The 20082-nt window shown below is 44.2% G+C and overlaps 1 protein-coding gene and 1 long non-coding RNA gene across 3 annotated transcripts in view; both read right to left on the minus strand.

The window, feature by feature from the left end:
• Window positions 1-15798, minus strand: part of ARK2C (arkadia (RNF111) C-terminal like ring finger ubiquitin ligase 2C) — a 156422-nt gene extending 140624 nt beyond the window's left edge. For both annotated transcript variants that reach the window (XM_082254684.1, XM_082254683.1), the window contains exon 1: window positions 15445-15798. In XM_082254684.1, coding sequence (XP_082110810.1) covers window positions 15445-15505 — 61 coding nt within the window. In that variant the 5' untranslated portion in view covers window positions 15506-15798. The remainder of the gene's footprint in view (window positions 1-15444) is intronic.
• The window catches only part of LOC309553501, a 1012307-nt gene that overhangs the window by 346394 nt on the left and 645831 nt on the right, over window positions 1-20082 (minus strand). The window lies entirely within an intron of this gene.

Below are 20082 nucleotides of genomic sequence, written 5' to 3' on the forward strand. Positions count from 1 at the left end.
AATCTCTTTTGAATTGCTTGTATGTTGCTTTGGTTGTCTCACCTTCCCTGCTTCAATAACAATGTTATATTTGAACAAATCCCTCTATAGTGTGTACTTGTCTCAATTAAGAGCACTAATTGGCATTTCTGTCAGCTGCTTCCTTCCTCTGCTATCAGCATGAATCACTTCTGACAAGTTTTCCTGACACCAAAAGAAGAATGGTGACAGAGGAGGGACCTCTAGCTGATTGACAGCCTCAGCCCCCCCCCCCCGAACTCTTCTCACTAAGCTCCGCAGAGTGTAACTTCAGCTCTCCGCCCCTTTTTTCTGACCTCTCAGACAAGCTTTAAAGTGGTTGTAAACCCTCTCTTGGAAGTTGTACCTATAGGTCGGTCTATAATAAGGCCTACCTATAGGTGCTGTAAATATCTCCTAAACTTGCACCATTTTAGGAGATATTTACTTTTAATGCAGCCGATTACATCATCGGCGCATACGCTCTGAAGGAACAGCCACTCGTGCCGTTCCTTCAGAGCCCTGTGCCGTGAACGACGGCTCCCGAGCGCATGCACAGGAGTGATGTAATAGTGCCTCCGGCCAATCAGATGGGCGGAGGGCGCGAACCCGGAAGCAGGACAGCCGAACATGTCAGCCGCCCTGTCGCTGTGCGGGTGGCACTGCGGGGGCTTTGTTCTAAGGTAAGTATTTCATAGTATGCCATGCATCCTAGCTCATTATGCCTTTGTCTTACAGGTTTTTTTTTTTTCTCTTTTTTTGTGCAGGGTTTACTTCCTCTTTAAAATTCAGCACTATGAACGGATGTAGAAAAGAAAGGTCTGCAGACAAACAGGTACAACATATGAAGATTTGTGTATCACCTGAGGCCATTCACTTCACTGGGTATACAGTATGTACGGGTTTACAACCATTTTAAAGGAAATGGAGGTGATTGTCAAAGCAACAAAACCATTTATAACTTTCCATCTTCCTACAGCAGCACAGAAAACAAAAAACAAATGATCATACAGTTACTGCGGACCTTCAGCTCATTTCTATATATCCCTGGAGTCATTCCCGGTAAATGAGCGGACACTTTGGTCAGTGTGACCTTGCTTTACCCTTGAAAGGTGCATGTCATATGCATGTAAGCATAAAATACAGCGACACTCAGTAATCCACACAGTAGGAGATCTTGTTGCATTACCATTTTGGAGGATGTCACGTGATACCTCGACACCTTCCCTGTTTGCCATTTTGAAATTATCACTGTTTTTTTTTTTTTTTTTTGTTTAATGGAAGCGAGGATAAAAAAAGTTTGTGAGATATAAAGAAACCACATTTGAAATGAGAGCAGCCTTGTAACACATGCATGCTTCCATTCATGCAAGGCGAAGAGCATCCTGCCTAACACGTGTGCATGTGTGTGTGTGTGCGTGTGCATATGTCGCAGCAAAGGCTTAGCCTACAAATCCAGATTAGAATGGAAAGAGCAGGGAGGGCGGCTGTATGCTGTTTTTACACCCAGGGTGGGGGCTGGCATTCACATGGCTGCAGTCTGCAAATTCCAGTTACAGGGAAGCTATAATCCAACTATGGCCTCTATGCCCAACTTGTAGTTCCTCAGCGACTCCCTATCCCTGTTCACATATGTGCGATGACAGATATTGCATGTGATTCAGAGCAGACTGCTCTGCAAATCACATGCAATGTCTGTGCGATGCAAATTCAGCCATACATTTGCATCGCATCCACAACTCGCACAGGACCCTTTTTTGGGTCTGCACCAGAATCAGATCGCATGGTGGTTCACACCTTTGTGATCCGATTCATGTCCGAACTTTCAGTTTGCACTGCGATATGCAAACTGATCTGGGGGTGTGTCTAACTTTGCATTGACACCCCCAGCGATTCGCATATGGCAGTGTGAACTGCCTGCAAGTTGAATGCGATGCGGGAACCCGCAGTGGATTCGCAGGTTTCCCCGCATCGCATATGTGTGAACTGGGACTGATTCTGCAGATTGCCTCTGATTTAAAGACCTCTGTGCTAGACCACCTCCTCCATGTTCTGTGAGGCTACAAAGAGATACATTGTAAAAACTAGAGTATTTTCTGTACATGTTATTTTATTTTATAGGGGTGGGAAAAAAAAGATACTTTTATTTGTAACCTGCTATCTGAATAAACTTATATTAGTAGTCTAAGAGTCGGTTCACACTGGGGTGACACGACTCCTTACTACTTCGGGAGGCGACTTGTCAGTCCCGTGCACCACGACTTCAGAGCGACTTGCAGGGACTTCACATAATGGAAGTCTATGCAAGTCGCTCCGAGGTCGCCCCGAAATAGTACAGGACCCTTTTTCTAAGTCGGAGCGACTTGTGTCGCTCCTATTAGAACGGGTCCTGTAGCAGTTAATGGACCACGAGGGAGCGCGACTTGTCAGGCTGACAAGTCGCGCTAATGTGAACCGACTCTTAGAGCCGGTTCACACTACTCCGACTTGTCAGGCGGCTTGGAAGTAGCGCTCCATGCTGTGCAATGGAACCGTTCAAATCAGAGCGACTCAAGTCGCTCCGACTTAGAAAAAGGTTCCTGAACTACTTTTGGGCAAAGTCGGAGCAACTTGCATTGACTTCTATTATGAGAAGTCGTTTGCAAGCCGCGATGAAGTCGTGCTGCATGGGCGACTTCAAAGTCGGGGCGACTTTGAGTCGTAGTAGTGTGAACCGGCTCTCAAAGTAAAACTATGAGCAAAACTTGTATTTTTTTTATTTTGGATAGAGCAAGAGAGAATGAGAACCCCTGCCAGATTTTTTTCACCATATGTGTCCCATTGCGGAGATTTGCCTTCACTTCCTGTCCCACTGCCAAACAGGAAGTAAGAAGAAATACTTGCAAATTAAGGGAGTTCTTTGGGAACCCCCAGGTCACCAGAACGAGTGTCACCATGGGAAGAGTTCCCCTCTATTACTTTTCTGGGGATAACCCAAAGTTTGGGATTTTCTTTTACTTTCACTTTCATTGATAATGGTAAAACCGGACAAACAGAGAGTGAATCTCCTTAACGGGGACACAGACAGCGGAAAAAAAAAAAAAAAAACGACATGCAATCTAATCCCTCTCCACTCTATCCAAAGCTGGAAAAAAAAGTTTTACCTTTTAGTTATACTTTAAAGCTAAACTCCATCTTTTGACACTTTACATAGTTTGTTTGGGCCTTGCTGGGTCCAAATTAATTATGTCCTTCACTAACACGAGGCCGCTGGATGTGCCGTATAAACTGTATGTGGCTGAGGCTACATACAGCATACAACACAGTGATTGGGGTTCAAGCCGAGACCTTCCTGTGTCATACCTGGAACACAATAGAGTCTATCCGATTGGTGCTCAGCCATTGAGAGAAAGCAGTGTATTCTAAATACAAAGTGTCCTCTGATTGGCTGAGTCAGAGGTTATGACAATCCTCAACCGACCTCTCTGACGCCAATTAAATAAAGTTTTGTATTCATTGCTAAAATATATCGCTTTCTCTAAATGGCTGAGCGCCCATCAGATACACTCTCTTGTATTACAGTATGAGACAAGAAGGCCTCGGCTCAAACCCGGAACATTGTGCTGTATACTGTATGTAGCCTCAGCCATATACAGTTTATACCTCACATCCAGCAAGCTCAGCTTTATGCCCCCCGTTCACACCTGCCTCGTCACATTTTTTTTGCGCTTTTGTGGTGCGCTTTTTTTTTTTTGGAGCAGCACCATTCGTTTTGAATGGGCCTCCCTCCATTACAAAAACACGCCAAAGAAGCTCATATCCCAAATGTTTTCACTGAGCCAGGCGTTTTTGCTGTTGGGTGTTTTGCCTCGATTTTCACGCGTTTCGTCACATGGCAATCGCGGCAAAGTTTCACCTTGTTTGGGGTGTTATGTAAAAAGAGTTATGGAACTGCAAGCAGAATCAGGTGTGAGCGGGGCCTTAAAGTTAATAATTTGCATTTATGAGGATGAAATTGACTGCAAATACACTTCATATCAACAGACTGGAACCATGTCAACTACAATTGTAAACTCTAGCGAGCCGGGCCCTCTGAGTCCTCCTGTATTCACTTGTATTGTAACTGTACTGTCTGCCCTCATGTTGTAAAGCGATGTGCAAACTGTTGGCGCTATATAAATCCTGTATAATAATAATAAGACTAAACTTAATAAAAATGGCCCACTACCTCATTTTTAATATTTTTTTATAAATAGTTACAAATACTACAACCTTTTTATTTATTATTTTTACTTATTTTTTCTTTTTCTTTTTTTTTTTACACAGATATACAAAAACACCTTATTACAACTGACTGATCTTGAAGGCAGCGTTCAGGCCCTTGTTTTCATCATTTCCAAATGTCTCCCATAAAATGGAGGCCCTTTTAAAACTTAAAAGGAAGAATGCCAAATATGTGGTAAACCTGTTCTAGGTTTTCTACTCTTTTTCCATAGCAAATGGAGTCACACCATAACTTCTGTATATAAAGTGTGCAGGCCAGATCAATTAATTGTTGCTCGGTGGCAACTGTTCAGCTTCCATTGGGCCTTTCTGCAGTACTGACTTGAAACAAGAGTCCTGACTGGTTGATATGGGCAACAAGAAATGGTCTTGTTAACATTACTTTTATGCATAAGCCCTTTTGTGAGCTGGAGTCCTATACAACATATATAACGTGTGTGTATATATATATATATATATATATATATATATATATATATATATATATATATATATATATATATATATATTACCACATGGGCTGTACCAAAATTAATGCAAAAATGGACATAACTTGTTTTTATTGGCGTAAATAGGCTGTTTAAATAACACATGTTGGTAGAGTAATCCTTCCTCTATATCAGAGGTTCCAAACTGTGGCCTGGGGGCTGGATGAGGCCCTTTGTTTGATTTTACGGGGCCCTTAGAGCATTTCTCCACCAACCATAGGCAACAGTGGGGCATAGTTCCTGCAACTGACATCGACAACGGGACACTATTCCGCCCACTGACAACAAACAATGAGGCACTATTCCTACTATTGATACCAATGATGAGGCACTATTCCTCCCATTGTTAATACCAATGATGGACCACTATTCTCCCACTGATACCAATGATGGGACACTGTTCCTCCCACTGACACAAACAATAGGGCATGATTCTTTCCACTGACACCAATGATGGGGCACTATTCCTCCCATTGATACCAATGATAAGACACTATTCCTCCCACTGATACCAATGATAAGACACTATTCCTTCCACTGACACCAATGATGGGGCACTATTCCTCCCATTGATACCAATGATAAGACACTATTCCTCCCACTGATACCAATGATAAGACACTATTCCTTCCACTGATACCAATGATTGAACACTATTCCTCCCATTGATGCCAATGATTGGGCACTATTCCTCCCACTGATACCAATGATTGGGCACTATTCCTCCCACTGATACCAATGATTGGGCACTATTCCTCCCACTGATTCCAATGATTGGACACTATTCCTTCCACTGATACCAATGATGGGACACTATTCCTCCCACTGATACCAATGATTGGACACTATTCCTCCCACTGATACCAATGATTGGACACTATTCTTCCCATTGATACCAATAATTGGACACTATTGCTCCCACTGATACCAATGATGGGGCACTATTCCTCCCACTGATAGCAATGATGGGACACTATTTCTCCCACTGACAGGACACTATTCCTCCCAATTATTCTACTGATGGGGCATTGTTTAATCCCACTGACACCAGGACATTTTCTTATCCCACTAGCCACAGTCCGACCCCCCAAAAAATTTAAAGAATAGTAAACTGACCCTTTGTTTATAAAGTTTGTAGACCCCTGCTCAATAGTAATTCTTTTTTTTTTCATTGCAGGTGAAAATTGGATTCCATGCAGAGGAAACATGTTGTTATTGAGTTATTGATGAAGAAGCGGGCGCAGGCTGTCAAACATCCGCAGAAGGCTACAGAATGTTTACATAGATGACAACATGGACCAGAGTGACCAATGACAAAACATTGTTCTTGTCAATGATGATGTCATCTCCTTAAGCAATCTGTAGCATTCTGCAGATGTTAGACAGCCCTCCTTCATTAATAACTCATTGAGAGCACATTGATTCTGCTTGAAATCCATTATTTACCTGTGAAGAAATAGAAAAAGAAAAAAAATGACTATACAGTAGAGGGAGAATTATTCTACCAACATGTGAAATTTGAGCAACCTATGGAAGTTAATAAGTAGGGTATGGCCACTTTTGCATTACTTTTGGTGCAGCTTTTGAAAAGATAAGCCATCATTACCCCAGAAAGCAGTGACATTTTCTCACTGAAGTCAATGTTCCTTCCTGGCAGCAGTCAAAATGGCCGTTTTATATTTGCCTGAATACTGCTTTAATGATACATTTTAACCCACTGTGGCCTTATTTATTCTGGCCAGGACACAGAGAAGCCATTAAATGTGTGACCCAGGTTAAAAATAATGACAAAGTAGCCTTGCCAGAGCTCTAAGAAGTAGTGACTTTGCTTTACCTCAATGATATATGTTCCCTAGAGGTTCCCCTCAAAATCTCTACCTTTTTATAACAGATGTCCTACAATTACTTCATTTTCATGTTCTGGAGTTAAATTAAACCAGGCCCCGAGGCCTTAATTTTGTCATCTTCAAGGGCTTGATAGCAGCTGCCATAGTGGTTATTGAATCCATTTTGTAAGAATTACTAAAATTCATTAGAATGTACCCTTTTAAACAGGCTAGGAACCAATAACCACTGAGACAATTTCATTTTAATGAATTCATATTGCTAAAGTTCTTATCAAACTGGTGTTGGGGCAGATGGTAGGTAAGGCAGCCATCTTGGGCAGAACATCATACTGGGGATAATTTTGGACAGGAGCCAATCACCCAAAGGCATGTCTCTGGAGTGTGGAAGTGAATTGAAGTGATAGAGGAATCCCTTACAAGCACAGGTAGGGCAGGCAAACTGGGAAGTGCTAAATTTAACCGGTATTTCCTTGTACATCGTCTCAAATTGCCTACCTTAGAATGTCAGGCCTGTAATGCGCTATGGATACAATGTCCGAGCTTCATATAGCCACCAATGACATTCGTTCCACTATATTGCAAATGCATTAAATAAATTGGGTTTCTCTGGCATTTAACAAAAATTTCATAGGAAAGAATTTGTCTACAACAATCCATGCTGCCAGTAGCAATTCATCAGATTCTCATTTCATGCTCCCACAATGCACTGGGAGCATTAATAGCAGAACATGTTTGGTTTTCATAGGTAGTGCTGACTGCCCAAAGCAGTTCTCCTCCGGGGCTTTAAAAACTGAGACCAACAGAATTCTCATAAAGCCTTCGTGAATGAGTCTCACAGCATGGATGACATCCTTATGTGGTATCCCATAACATACGATTAGGAAGACTCTTCCACCTATTCTGCCACTGCATTTATAAGGACCTTGATGCAGAAGTCTATCTCACACTCGCTAATCCAGGCATTTTGTCTAGCTTTTAAGGGGCCTGCTGGTTAAACAATGTGTATTAAGGGTCTGTAACATCAGCCTAATGCTAGCCATACAGGCACAGCTTTCTCCTGCCAACTATTGTATTCTAACAGTAGGCAACCGCGGCTGTCTGCATACCCGAACAGTGACTGCATCCCTATTGGCTGCATTTATTGTTCCGAAGACTGTTCTCCACCCTGCTCCTCCAAGCTTTTATTCAAAGTTTGTCCAGCCAGGTTGTACTGGCAAGGCCACCCATGGTTCGTAATGAAAGCTGTGTATTGTCAGTTTAGGTTAAAAGGTGACTGTCCTTTAAAGTGTAAGTTCACATTTTCAGAAAAAACGGAAAGGTGAACTAATATCGTAACCTCTCCCCATCCCTACTCCCCCCCCCCCCCCCCCAGTCCCCATGGATGATGAGCTGTCAGTGCCTATGCAGCCAATGCAGTGGTTTGGGGATTGGAAATCCCTACTCTTCTCTCTGCAGAAATTTCCGGGACAGATCAGAGCATTGCTCTGTGCCGCCGCTGACCAATCGGAATTGCTCTGATCTGTCCCTCTTCTTTCTGCAGCCTTTCAGGACCATTCAGAGCATTGCTCTGTGCCACTGCTGACCAATTAGAATTGCTCTGATCTGTTCATCTGCTTTCTGTAGGACTTCCAGGACAGATCAGAGCTATGCTCTTTGCCAGCGCTGACCAATCAGAATTGCTCTGATCTGTGCTCTTCTTTCTGAAGTACCTCCAGGACGGATCAGAGCTATGCTCTGTGCCAGCGCTGGCCAATCAGAATTGCTCTGATCCGTCCCTTTTTCTTTCTGTAGCACTTCTAAGACGGATCAGAGTGATGATCTGTGCAGTCGCTGACCAATCAGAATTGCTCTGATCTGTCCAGAAACACTACAGAAAAGAGATGGAAAAGAATGGGGATTTCAAATTCCTGGACTGCTGCACCAGCTGCGTAGGCGCTGACAGCTCATCACCTATGAAGGTAAGTATAGTAGGGCGCTGGCCAATCAGAATTGCTCTAATCTGTCCCTGTTCTTTCTGCAGGACTTCCAGGATGGATCAGAGCGATGCTCTTTGCCAGTGCTGACCAATCAGAATTGCTCTAATCTGTCCCTGTTCTTTCTGCAGGACTTCCAGGATGGATCAGAGCGATGCTCTTTGCCAGTGCTGACCAATCAGAATTGCTCTGATCTGTCCAGAAGCACTACAGAAAGGAGATGGAAAAGAACAGGGATTTCAAGTTTCTGGACTGCTGCACCAGCTGCGTAGGCCCTGACAGCTCATCACCTATGAAGGTAAGTATAGTAGGGCGCTGACCAATCAGAATGGCTCTAATCTGTCCCTCTTCTTTCTGAAGGACTTCCAGGATGGATCAGAGCGATGCTCTTTGCCAGTGCTGACCAATCAGAATTGCTCTGATTTGTCCAGAAGCACTACAGAAAGGAGATGAAAAGAACGGGCATTTCAAATTCCTGGACTGCTGCACCAGCTGCGCGGGCAGTGACAGCTCATCACCTATGAAGGTAAGTATAGTAGGGCGCTGTCCAATCATAATTGTTCTAATCTGTCTCTCTTCTTTCTGCAGGACTTCCAGGATGGATCAGAGCGATGCTCTTTGCCAGTGCTGACCAATCAGAATTGCTCTGATCTGTCCCTGTTCTTTCTGCAGGACTTCCAGGATGGATCAGAGCGATGCTCTTTGCCAGTGCTGACCAATCAGAATTGCTCTGATCTGTCCAGAAGCACTACAGAAAGGAGATGGAAAAGAACGGGGGTTTCAGATTCCTGGACTGCTGCACCAGCTGCGTAAACACTGACAGCTCATCACCTATGGAGGTAAGTATAGTAGGGCGCTGACAAATCAGAATTGCTCTAATCTGTCCCTCTTCTTTCTGCAGCACTTCCAGGATGGATCAGAGCAATGCTCTTTGCCAGTGCTGACCAATCAGAATTGCTCTAATCTGTCCCTGTTCTTTCTGCAGGACTTCCAGGATGGATCAGAGCGATGCTCTTTGCCAGTGCTGACCAATCAGAATTGCTCTGATCTGTCCCTGTTCTTTCTGCAGGACTTCCAGGATGGATCAGAACGATGCTCTTTGCCAGTGCTGACCAATCAGAATTGCTCTGATCTGTCCAGAAGCACTACAGAAAGGAGATGGAAAAGAACAGGGATTTCAAATTCCTGGACTGCTGCACCAGCTGCGTAGGCCCTGACAGCTCATCACCTATGGAGGTAAGTGTAGTAGGAATCGAGGGGGTGGGAAGGCTGTACGGTGTTAGTTCACCTTTACATTTTTTCAGGAAACGGTGAACTAACCCATTTAGCTTTTAATGCTCTTTGCACAAAGAAACCTCTCATATCATTAAAATACACCTTATAACGCATCTATTTAACACTCAAAGTCTATCCCGCTACTCACTTTATTAACACCATGTGACAAATCTTTTAGATTGTAAGCTCACACAAACAGGGCCCTCCTAATGCTCTTGTTTTGCATTTGTAATGTAGCTGTATTGTCTCCCTTTATTTTGTAGGGCGCTGCGCAAACTGTTGGTGCTATATAAATCCTGTATAATATAATAATAATAATAGGCCAGGGTCTGGAGTAATGAAAGCGGGACCTGGGACTACGAAAGCATTCACTCTGAACTCACAGAAATAAAAAAATAAAGAAAAAGGAATAGTGATACAGCATGAGGGAATAGAGTCTAATAGAAAATAAAGGAATAACAACAATAAATGGGAGAACAGCAATAGAAAAAGGCAGACTAGGTTAATAGAGGAAAACTAGTTTCTTTATTGAAAAGATTTTCTTATATTAGTATTAGTGAAACTGTGTGTAACAATGTCATCATGCACACAATACAAAAAAGAGGCAAGCCTACCATGCTTCGGAGGGGCGGAACAGAACGAAACAAAAGCAGCATACAATGAGTAAGATGTATAGGCTAGAGCACATTACATTATAGCAGGGTACGTCTCTACAGAGAGAGAGAGAGAATTTACATCAGAGAAAAAAAACTAGGTAATGTCAAAAAATACAAGAACATGCTTTAAGTCTTAGTACATGAATAAAAAAGGTGGAAGGTCCACGACCAAAAGGATTTCTGATACAGAACATTACCCACGAAAATAAGAAACAGGAAGTAGTTGTCTTTATAGCACAGCAGAAAAAAAGAAGTATCCCTGTTAAACGGACATCCATTTACTATTAAACTGGAATAAATTTCATTTTTTTTTTTTTAAAGCGGTAACAGCATTTTAGAACAATGAAATCTGGAAACAACATGGAGTCGCTTCGGGCTCTCACATGTTTATCACTTCCCGTTGTTATTGTAAATGACAGAGGAAGACGGGAAAAATGAAAGGCCAAATGGAAACCAATCACCCCCTTTATTTATTTATTTTTTTTAATTTTTATACTGCTTTTTACCCCCTTTATTTTACAAATTTTTTATAATGATTGTTTCATGCTGTTGGGGGGTAAAAAAAAAATTAGCTCGGATTGAGGCCTTGCCTCCCCAGGAGCAAATGGAATCCACTTAACAGGAATTTACAGTGCAATGTACTTAGCTAAACAAGATGAAGATACAGAAAATGGCTTTTAAAATCTACAGCTCTATCTATGTTACTACAATGAGACTACAAAGAAAAATAGATTCAGGGTTACATTCTCTACAGTTTTTTTTTTAACAAGAAAAAAATGATTTTTTTTTTTTTTTTAGAAATATCATTTTTTTTAAGCGTTAGTATCCTCTTATAGCAGGGCTACCCTTTTAAAAGGGTTTGTGATTTTTTTTTTTTACTTTTAATAATTGATAACGTACCCACGGTTTGGCTAACGGTAACTATTTAGGATCCTGGGTACTGCAAAGCATTGGCTTATTGGCAAATATTAGTGCTTATTAGTGAAAGGTGATGATGCAGTTGCAAGAGGAAGGAAAAGAAAAGAAAATAAAAAACATGTTTCTAAATTACAAATACCATTCTAGCGGTTTGTAATCATGAGACGGTGACCAGATGGCATCATCGAAGCATAGAAAAGAAGGGCTTTATTGCATCTGCATGCAAACACAAGGGGTTAACGGCAAAAGTAAACCTTTTTTTTTTTTTTACCCCCCCCCCCCCAGCTCCCTATAAACAAAGAAATAAAAGGACAAGCAGCCATGACAGAAGGGGATACCGCAGCTTAAATAAAAGACCAATGTTTTCTTCAGATGGAAACAGGAAATGGTTAAGAGGGGATGTCACAGTACAGGTAAATGCAGAGGGGAGTCACACCACAGAGCAGCATGTTGGGTCACTCACTGTGCTACACAATGGAGGAAAAAAAAAAACAATTGATAAATGCAAAATGTAATATCTCATTGTGAAGATAGACATTTTTTTTTTTTTTAAGATTTTTTTTTTTATAAAATGTTTTTCTTATTTTTTTTTTTTTATTGCATCAGCTGGTGTTCCCTTGTCTGTAGAGGCCAAGGGATCATAGAGAAGCTGTGATTCTTTGACCTCATCAGAAAAGGAAGGGTAAGCTTATACTCGCATTACTGTGTGGAGGAGATCTAGGCAGTGTCAGATCTTAGGAGCAGCATATATATATATATATAGACAGGACACACACACATACACCACCATGCATCCTCCCCACCACCACCCCCAACCACATGCACATTCCTACTCCTAATGGCTCCACATCCATCTGGTCCTTATCTAAGATCCTTTTTTTAGGTTCTTTGACAGCTAACAGCAGCATGGCAACCAGAGATGTAAAAATCCTCCCAGGGTCTAATGCTACTGATTGAATAAAAAATATACAAGTGTGCAATGCCTACAAATGTCAGCGGTTTGGTGTATGCAAAAGCTCAAATACTAAAAACATATGATGGACCATAATAACACCCCCCCCCCCCCTGTAAAAGTGTCATCAGCCCCCCCTCCTCCTCCTCCTTTGTGATCGCTTAACCCTTTGTTCCCAGCAGCCCCATCTGCAAGGGAATGCTGGCTGCTGATGGAACAGCAAGCTGAGATTGGGGAGGAACTGGGGCTGATTGACATACAGGGATCTGATCTGCATCACATTAAAATGGTCTGCCAACCCAAAATTCATTTTTTTTTTTTTTTTAAGGACCAGTGCCTGAAACAGTATGGAGGGCTCTGAAGTGCCACCCACCATCCTGGACTGCTGACACTGTGCCAATTACACCGATACAATGTATCAGCGATCCACCATTGTGTGTGACGGAAGCCATGCCCTGGCAGGCTGGCATCATGCTAGCAGGGTGTGCTGTCCTATAAAAGGACTAGGAGGTGACCACCAAAGACCACCACATTCACCATTAGCATGTGATTAGGACAATGACAGGCATCTTTACAGGCATTTTGCTTTTCACGCACAGCCTTGGTCTAAATTTTTTTTTTTACTTGTTCGTAAATGACTGGGCGGTCGACCGCTGGGCAGACTAACAATATAGGCAGAGCCATACAATGGCATGACAACGGTATACTGACAGGGCAGGAAGTCAGCATGGCCATAGGGTCAGAAATGGGATCTATGGGATGATAGAGCTAGGTTATACTGACACTGTAGCAAGTCAGCATGGCAAAAGATAAAAATTAGATTATAATCCTAGTTATACTGGTCAGTATGGCAAAGGATAAAAATGAGATTTATATGATAATTATAGTTATACTGGCACTGTAGAAAATTTGTATGGCAAAGAATAAAAAAATAGATTTATAGGTTGAATTCTAGGTTATACTGACACTGTAGAGAGCCAGTATGGCAAAGGGTAGAAATTAGATTTATAGAATGATACTGACATAATAGAGAGTCAGTATGGCCATAGGGTAATAAATGAGATCTCTAGGATGATACTTCTAGGATATTGTGTCACTGTACAAAGCCACTATGGCAAAGGATACAATTAGATTTATAGAATGACACTGACATAGTAGGGAGTCAGTCTGGCTAAGTATAAAGAATTAAATCTTTAAAATAAGGCTATGATTTACTGGAACTATAGAAAGTCAGTAGGGCAGAAAAAAAACATTAGATTTATAGAAAGAGCCTGACATAGTAGAGTCAGTGTTGCCAAAAAAATTAAAAAAAAATGGAACAGTCCTGACATAGTAGAGTCAGTATGGCCAAGCAAAAAAAAAATAGATTTATAGAACAATCCTGACATAGTAGAGTCAGTATGGACAAAAATAAAAATGGGATTTATGGAACAATCCTGACATAGAAGAGTCAGTATGGACAAAAATAAAAATTGGATTTATGGAACAATCCTGAGATAGTAGAATCAAAATGGGGCAAGCTTAAAAATGAGGTTTACAGAATGATACTGACTTAGTAGAGAGTCAGTATAGCAAAGCATACAAATAGATCTATAAAATAAGGCTATAGTATATACTGGCACTATAGAAAGTCAGTATGGCCAAGCATTAATCTAAGGTTTACAGAAGGATACTGACCTAATAGAGAGTCAGTATAGCTAAGCACACAAATAGATCTATAATATACTGACATTGTAGAAATTCAGTAGAGCAAAGCATAAAAATCAGCTTTATAGAATGATATACTATGTTACACTGACACAGTAAAAAAAAAAGTCAGTATGGAAAGGAATAAAAATAAAATCTAGGTCTAGGTTATACTGACACTGTAAAAGGTCAGTGTGGCAAAAAAAAAAAAAAAAAAAAGGGATCTATAGAATGATATGATTACGTTATACTGACATTGTAGGAAGTCAGTATGGTAAAGGATTAATATAAGATATATTTAAATAGTATGATTATATTCTATTGATAGTCAGTATGGCAAAGGATTAAAATAAATAAATAAATAAGATATATAGATCGATGGGGTGATATACTGACATTATAGAATGATATTATGTTATTCTGACATTGCAAAAGTCAGTAGGATCTAAAAAAAAAAAAAGACCTATAAAATGATAGGGTAATATTTTACTGACACTATAGAACAAAATGATGTTATTCTGACATTGCAAAAAAAAAAAAAAAAAAAGTCAGTATGGCAAAGAATAAAAATAAGATCTATAGAATGATATTATCTTATTCTGACATTCCAAAAAAGACAAAAAAAAAAGAGAGTCAGTATAGCAAAGGATAAAAATAAAATCTATAGAATGATATTATCCAATTCTGACATTCAAAAAAAAACCAAAAAAGTCAGTATGGCAAAGGATAAAAATAAAATCTATTGAATAATATTATCTTATTCTGACATTCAAAAAAAAAAAAAAAGAGGAAATCAGTATGGCAAAAGGTAAAAAAAGAGATCCTGCTTCAGCTATAGAAAAGGCTGCCTAGGAGTATAATATAAATATAAGATCAGCACTGCAAGGAATACCAACACACCAATATATATACACATAGCATTACTTCTCCTGAAGGCTGTCCTCCTAATAAATGTATGGACAGATGGCAACCCAGCACATCATCACCTATAGAATAGACATTCCACTGATTTATAGTCACTACTGCAAGTCATCATATATAGAGAGAGCATTATATACAAGTGAGGCTTGATTTGTAATATGTCAGTCGCAATGTTATTATGGAATATATATATATATATATATATATATATATATATATATATATATATATATATATTTTTTTTTTTTTTTTTGCAAATACAATTGCAATGGTTTGTAAAAAAAATAAATACATAAAAAAATATATATAATTTTGTTTTTTGCAAACCATTCCATTGCAATGGTCCATGCTGTGGCAGATTACAAAGCAGCCCCCCCTCCCTCTTGTGTCAAGCAATCACACCAGCAAGGCATTCATTGCAGAACCCCCCCCCCCCCCCCCCTCCTCCTCCCTCCAGCAGCACCGTACCTCGGTTCCGTACAGAGCCGAAGACTGGAAGCACAAGGTAGCCGACGTGTACGAGCACCATGCTGGCAGAGTGGGCGCTGCTTTGCTGGGGGGCGCTGCCGATGGCTGTCTGGTCGGAGTGCTGGGGGGCTGCGCTGGGCTCCGCTTGCTTTGCTTTGCTGCTGCTACTGCTGCCTGCCAGACAGATGGCCCATCGCAAATGGTCCCTTCAAATCCCCCCTCTATACATTCAAATGTGCTGCAGCTGCCTCGCACAAAGGGAGGGGGCACTGAGCTCCCCTAAGACAAAGCAGCCCAGCCAATGAGGGCCGGGCTGGGGGGAGGGCAGGCACAGCTCCCTTCTGTCTGTCTGGGCAGAAAGCATGGCAGGCTCTTATATATATCTATATATATATATATATATATATATATATATATATATATATATATAGATAGATAGATATATTTTCTCTTTTATTGTCATGCTGATCAATGAGAAGGCACAGAGAGGCATGGCCTGTGCCAGGGGCAATGGTAGTGGCATGATGTCAGTGGGGGGGAGGGGGAGGGCTGACCCAGTTAGCAGTCCCTGACATTTGGGCAGTATTTATAGAGAGGGCAAAGGAGGCCGCACAGCTGCTGCGCACACTCTTAGGATCGCCTGTCTATCAAAGGAGGGGTGCGAGTCCCCCGGCTGCCTTGAAGTAGTTATGATGTGATAGATCAGGGTGTCCGACTCAATTTCATCGCGGGCCGCATCAGCATTATGGTTGCCCCCAAAGGGCCGGTTGTATCTGTAAGACTAAATGCCCAGAGCACCCCACCCCCTTACATCAGATGTCAAGAGCCCCCCCCCCCATTAGAAGTTAAGAGCCCCCCCCCCTTTATATCACGGTGCACCCCTGTTACCTTGTGCTTCCAGGAAGAAGCTGGGAAGCATTAAGTGTAGGGTCTGGAGGAGGACCAGAGTTAGCTGAATGCTGAGACCAGGTTGGGCGGAGAGGAGCACTTCTGCTGCACACAGAGGCACAGGATCTGTAGCAGGAGTTCTGTCCTCTCAGCTGCTGACTGCTAAGATGGGTTGGGGGGGGGGGCGCAGGATCTGGAGGAGACGTTTTGTCCTCCTCTCTGCTGCCAACTGCTAAGACCTGGGCAGGGGGGGGCAGAGGGGAGTCTCTTGGCAGCTGCACTAAGAAGTGGAGGATCTGGCAGGGGTGTTTTGTCCTCCTCTCTGCTGCCTACTGCTGAGACAGGGGGGCAGAGAGATGGGGGGGGGGGCAGAGAGGAGCCTCTTGGCAGCTGCACAGAGAAGCGCAGGATCTGACGGAGAAGTTTTGTCCTCCCATCTGCTGCCCACTGCTGAGGATGGGTGGAGAAGGGGGGGGGGCACAGCTCAGAGGTGTGAGGGACAAATGAGATGGCCTTTGACAGGCCAGATTCAGCTCGCGGGCCTTGTGTTTGACACATGTGTGATAGAGCATAACAACATCCCCCTCCCCTCCCTCCCCTCCCTCTTTCCTTTCCTAGAGTGTCCTGATAGTTACTATGTGTCAGAGGTTGGCTATTGATACATTTTTGTTTTTAAATACAATTTTCCATTTCCCAGTTGAGGCCACCATACAGTGTTCATTTCTATTCTTACAATAATGTATACAAATTGTATATCATCGCCTGTCCCACCTTTTCCATTCCCTCGCCCCTCCGTTGTTTCAGGGCGAATCACGCCCCAAGTTTTGGGGAGCCAAATGGGACCCAATGGCTGACTGTTGGGGACTGGTTTTAAGTTGTTATACTTCTCTTCTTTAAAATGATCCAATCACTGTCCAAATCTTGGCGCCTCAACCTCCGCAACATCTCAAAAATACGCCCCTTTCTAACCAATGGCACCACTAAGCTCCTAGTTCACTCCCTGGTCATCTCTCCCCTAGACTAATGCAAGTCCCTCCTCATTGGCTTACCTTTACATAGGCTACCCCCTCTTCAATTCATCATGAATACTGCTGCCAGGCTCATCCACCTTACCAACCGCTCAGCATCTGCTACCCCTCTCTGCCAATCCCTCTATTGGGCGCCACTCACCCAACTAATTATAGTGATTGTAAAGTCTCATTTTTTTTTTCAATAAAAATAATAAACATGTTATACTTAAGGCTACATTCACACCTGAGCGTAGCGTTTTCGCGCGTTTTTTACCGCGATTTTGCCGCGATTTTTACCGCGATTTATAGGCGTTTTTTGTGCAGGCGTTTTTAGATTGAATAGAGACCAATGGAAAACGCCTGTAATCTGCCCAAAAAGAAGCTCATGTACTTTTTTGAGCGTTGGGCGTTTTGCTTACAGTTTTAAAACGCTCAGATGTGAACAGGGGCCATTGAAATGAATAGGATTTGTCTTGTTGGGCGTTTTGAGAGCTGATCCTAGAGCAGAAAAACTCCCCAAAAACGCCCCAAAACGCCTACATGTGAACGGGGCCTAAATGCTCTGTGCAGTTGGCTTGGCACAGAGCAGCCTGGATCCTCCTCTTTTCGGGGCCCTCTTCATCTCTCCTGGCCCCTCCCTCCCTTTGAGTGCCCCCCCACAGCAAACAGCTTGCTATGGGGGCACCCGTCACAGCTCCGTGTATCCATTCAGACACAGGGCTGCGGTTTGGCCCCACCCCCTGTCCCTCTTGATTGGTTAGCTTACTTTGATTGACAGCAGTGGGACTCAATGAGGCCGCTGCTGTGTCTTAGCCCAGTGTTTCTCAACCTTTTTTCAGTCAAGGCCAGGGCCGGACTGGCCGACCGGGATACCGGGAAAATTCACGGTGGGCCGCCGGCCCTGGGGCCGCTTTAAAATTGGGGCCGCTTTAAGATTCATTTGGCCGCTTTAAGACGCGGCCGCTTTAAGACGCGGCCGCTATTGGGGCCGCGCTGTGATGGCCGCTGCAGCCCCGCCCCGGTGAAGTCTTTCCAAAGTGACGTCAGCCGCTATGAGCGGCATGACATCACATCTGGCGGGAGCGGGCTGCGCGGCGAGAACATTTTAGAACACCGGCGGTGGATCATGTGACCCAGGCTCAGCAAGACGGACCGTCACGGCGCCGAGAGTCCCACATCCAGTACTGTCTGTGTCAGTACACACACAGACGCCAGCAGCATGATCCACGGACCAAGTTAGTAATAACAATCAGCAGCAGTGCAATTATTGGTCCCATCCTCCGACCTCCACCAGACCACCACTGCCCCCTGGCCCCTGCTGGTCTCACCACCCCCACTGATTCCCCCCCACCACCCCTGCCACTGATGCCACCACCCCTGCCACTGTCCCCCCCCCACCACCCCTGCCACTGTTCCCCCCCACCACCCCTGCCACTGATGCCACCACCCCTGCCACTGATCCCATCACCCCCCCCACCACCCCTGCTACTGATTCCATCCCCCTCACCACCACCACTGCCACCGATCCCACCCCCCCCACCACCCCTGCCACTGATCCCATCACCCCCCCCCCCCCGCCCACCACCCCTGCCACTGATCCCATCCCCCCCCACCACCCCTGCCACTGATCCCATCACCCAACCACCCCTGCTACTGATCCCATCACCCTCACCACCACCACTGCCACCAATCCCATCCTCCCCACCACCCCTGCCACTGATCCCATCCCCCTCACCACCGCCACCGCTGCCACCCCCCTCATCACCGCCACCGCTGCCACCCCCCTCATCACCACCACCGCTGCCACCCCCTCACCACCACCCCTGTTGCCACCCCCTCACCACCACCCCTGCTGCCACCGACCCCACCCCCTTCACCACCATCGCTGCCACCGACCCCACCCCCCTTACCACCACCACCGCTGCCACCGACCCCACCCCCCTCATCACCACCACCGCTGCCACCCCCTCACCACCACCCCTGCTGCCACTCATCCCACCCCCCTCATCATGTCTGCAACCTCTGACCTCTCCTGTACCATGTCCGCACAGCCTCTGACATCTCCTGTACCATGTCCACACAGCCTCTGACATCTCCTGTATAATGTCCGCACAGCCCCTGACATCTCCTGTATCATGTCCACACAGCCCCTGACATCTCCTGTACCATGTCCGCACAGCCCCTGACATCTCCTGTACCATGTCCGCACAGCCCCTGACATCTCCTGTACCATGTCCGCACAGCCTCTGACATCTCCTGTACCATGTCAACACAGCCCCTGACATCTCCTGTACCATGTCCGCACAGCCCCTGACATCTCCTGTATCATGTAAACACAGCCCCTGACCTCTCCTGTACCATGTCCGCACAGCCCCTGACATCTCCTGTACCATGTCCGCACAGCCCCTGACATGTCCTGTACCATGTCCGCAGAGCCCCTGACATCTCCTGTGCCATGTCCGCATAGCCCCTGACATCTCCTGTATCATGTCCACACAGCCTCTGACATCTCCTGTACCATGTGCGCACAGCCCCTGACATCTCCTGTATCATGTCCACACAGCCTCTGACATCTCCTGTACCATGTGCGCACAGCCCCTGACATCTCCTGTACCATGTCCTCACATCCTCTGACATCTCCTGTACCATGTCCGCACAGCCCCTGACATCTCCTGTACCATGTCCTCACATCCTCTGACATCTCCTGTACCATGTCCGCACAGCCCCTGACATCTCCTGT

The sequence above is a fragment of the Pelophylax lessonae genome (genome assembly GCF_965119305.1).
Source record: "Pelophylax lessonae genome assembly, chromosome: 1".
Taxonomy (NCBI): Eukaryota; Metazoa; Chordata; class Amphibia; order Anura; family Ranidae; genus Pelophylax; species Pelophylax lessonae.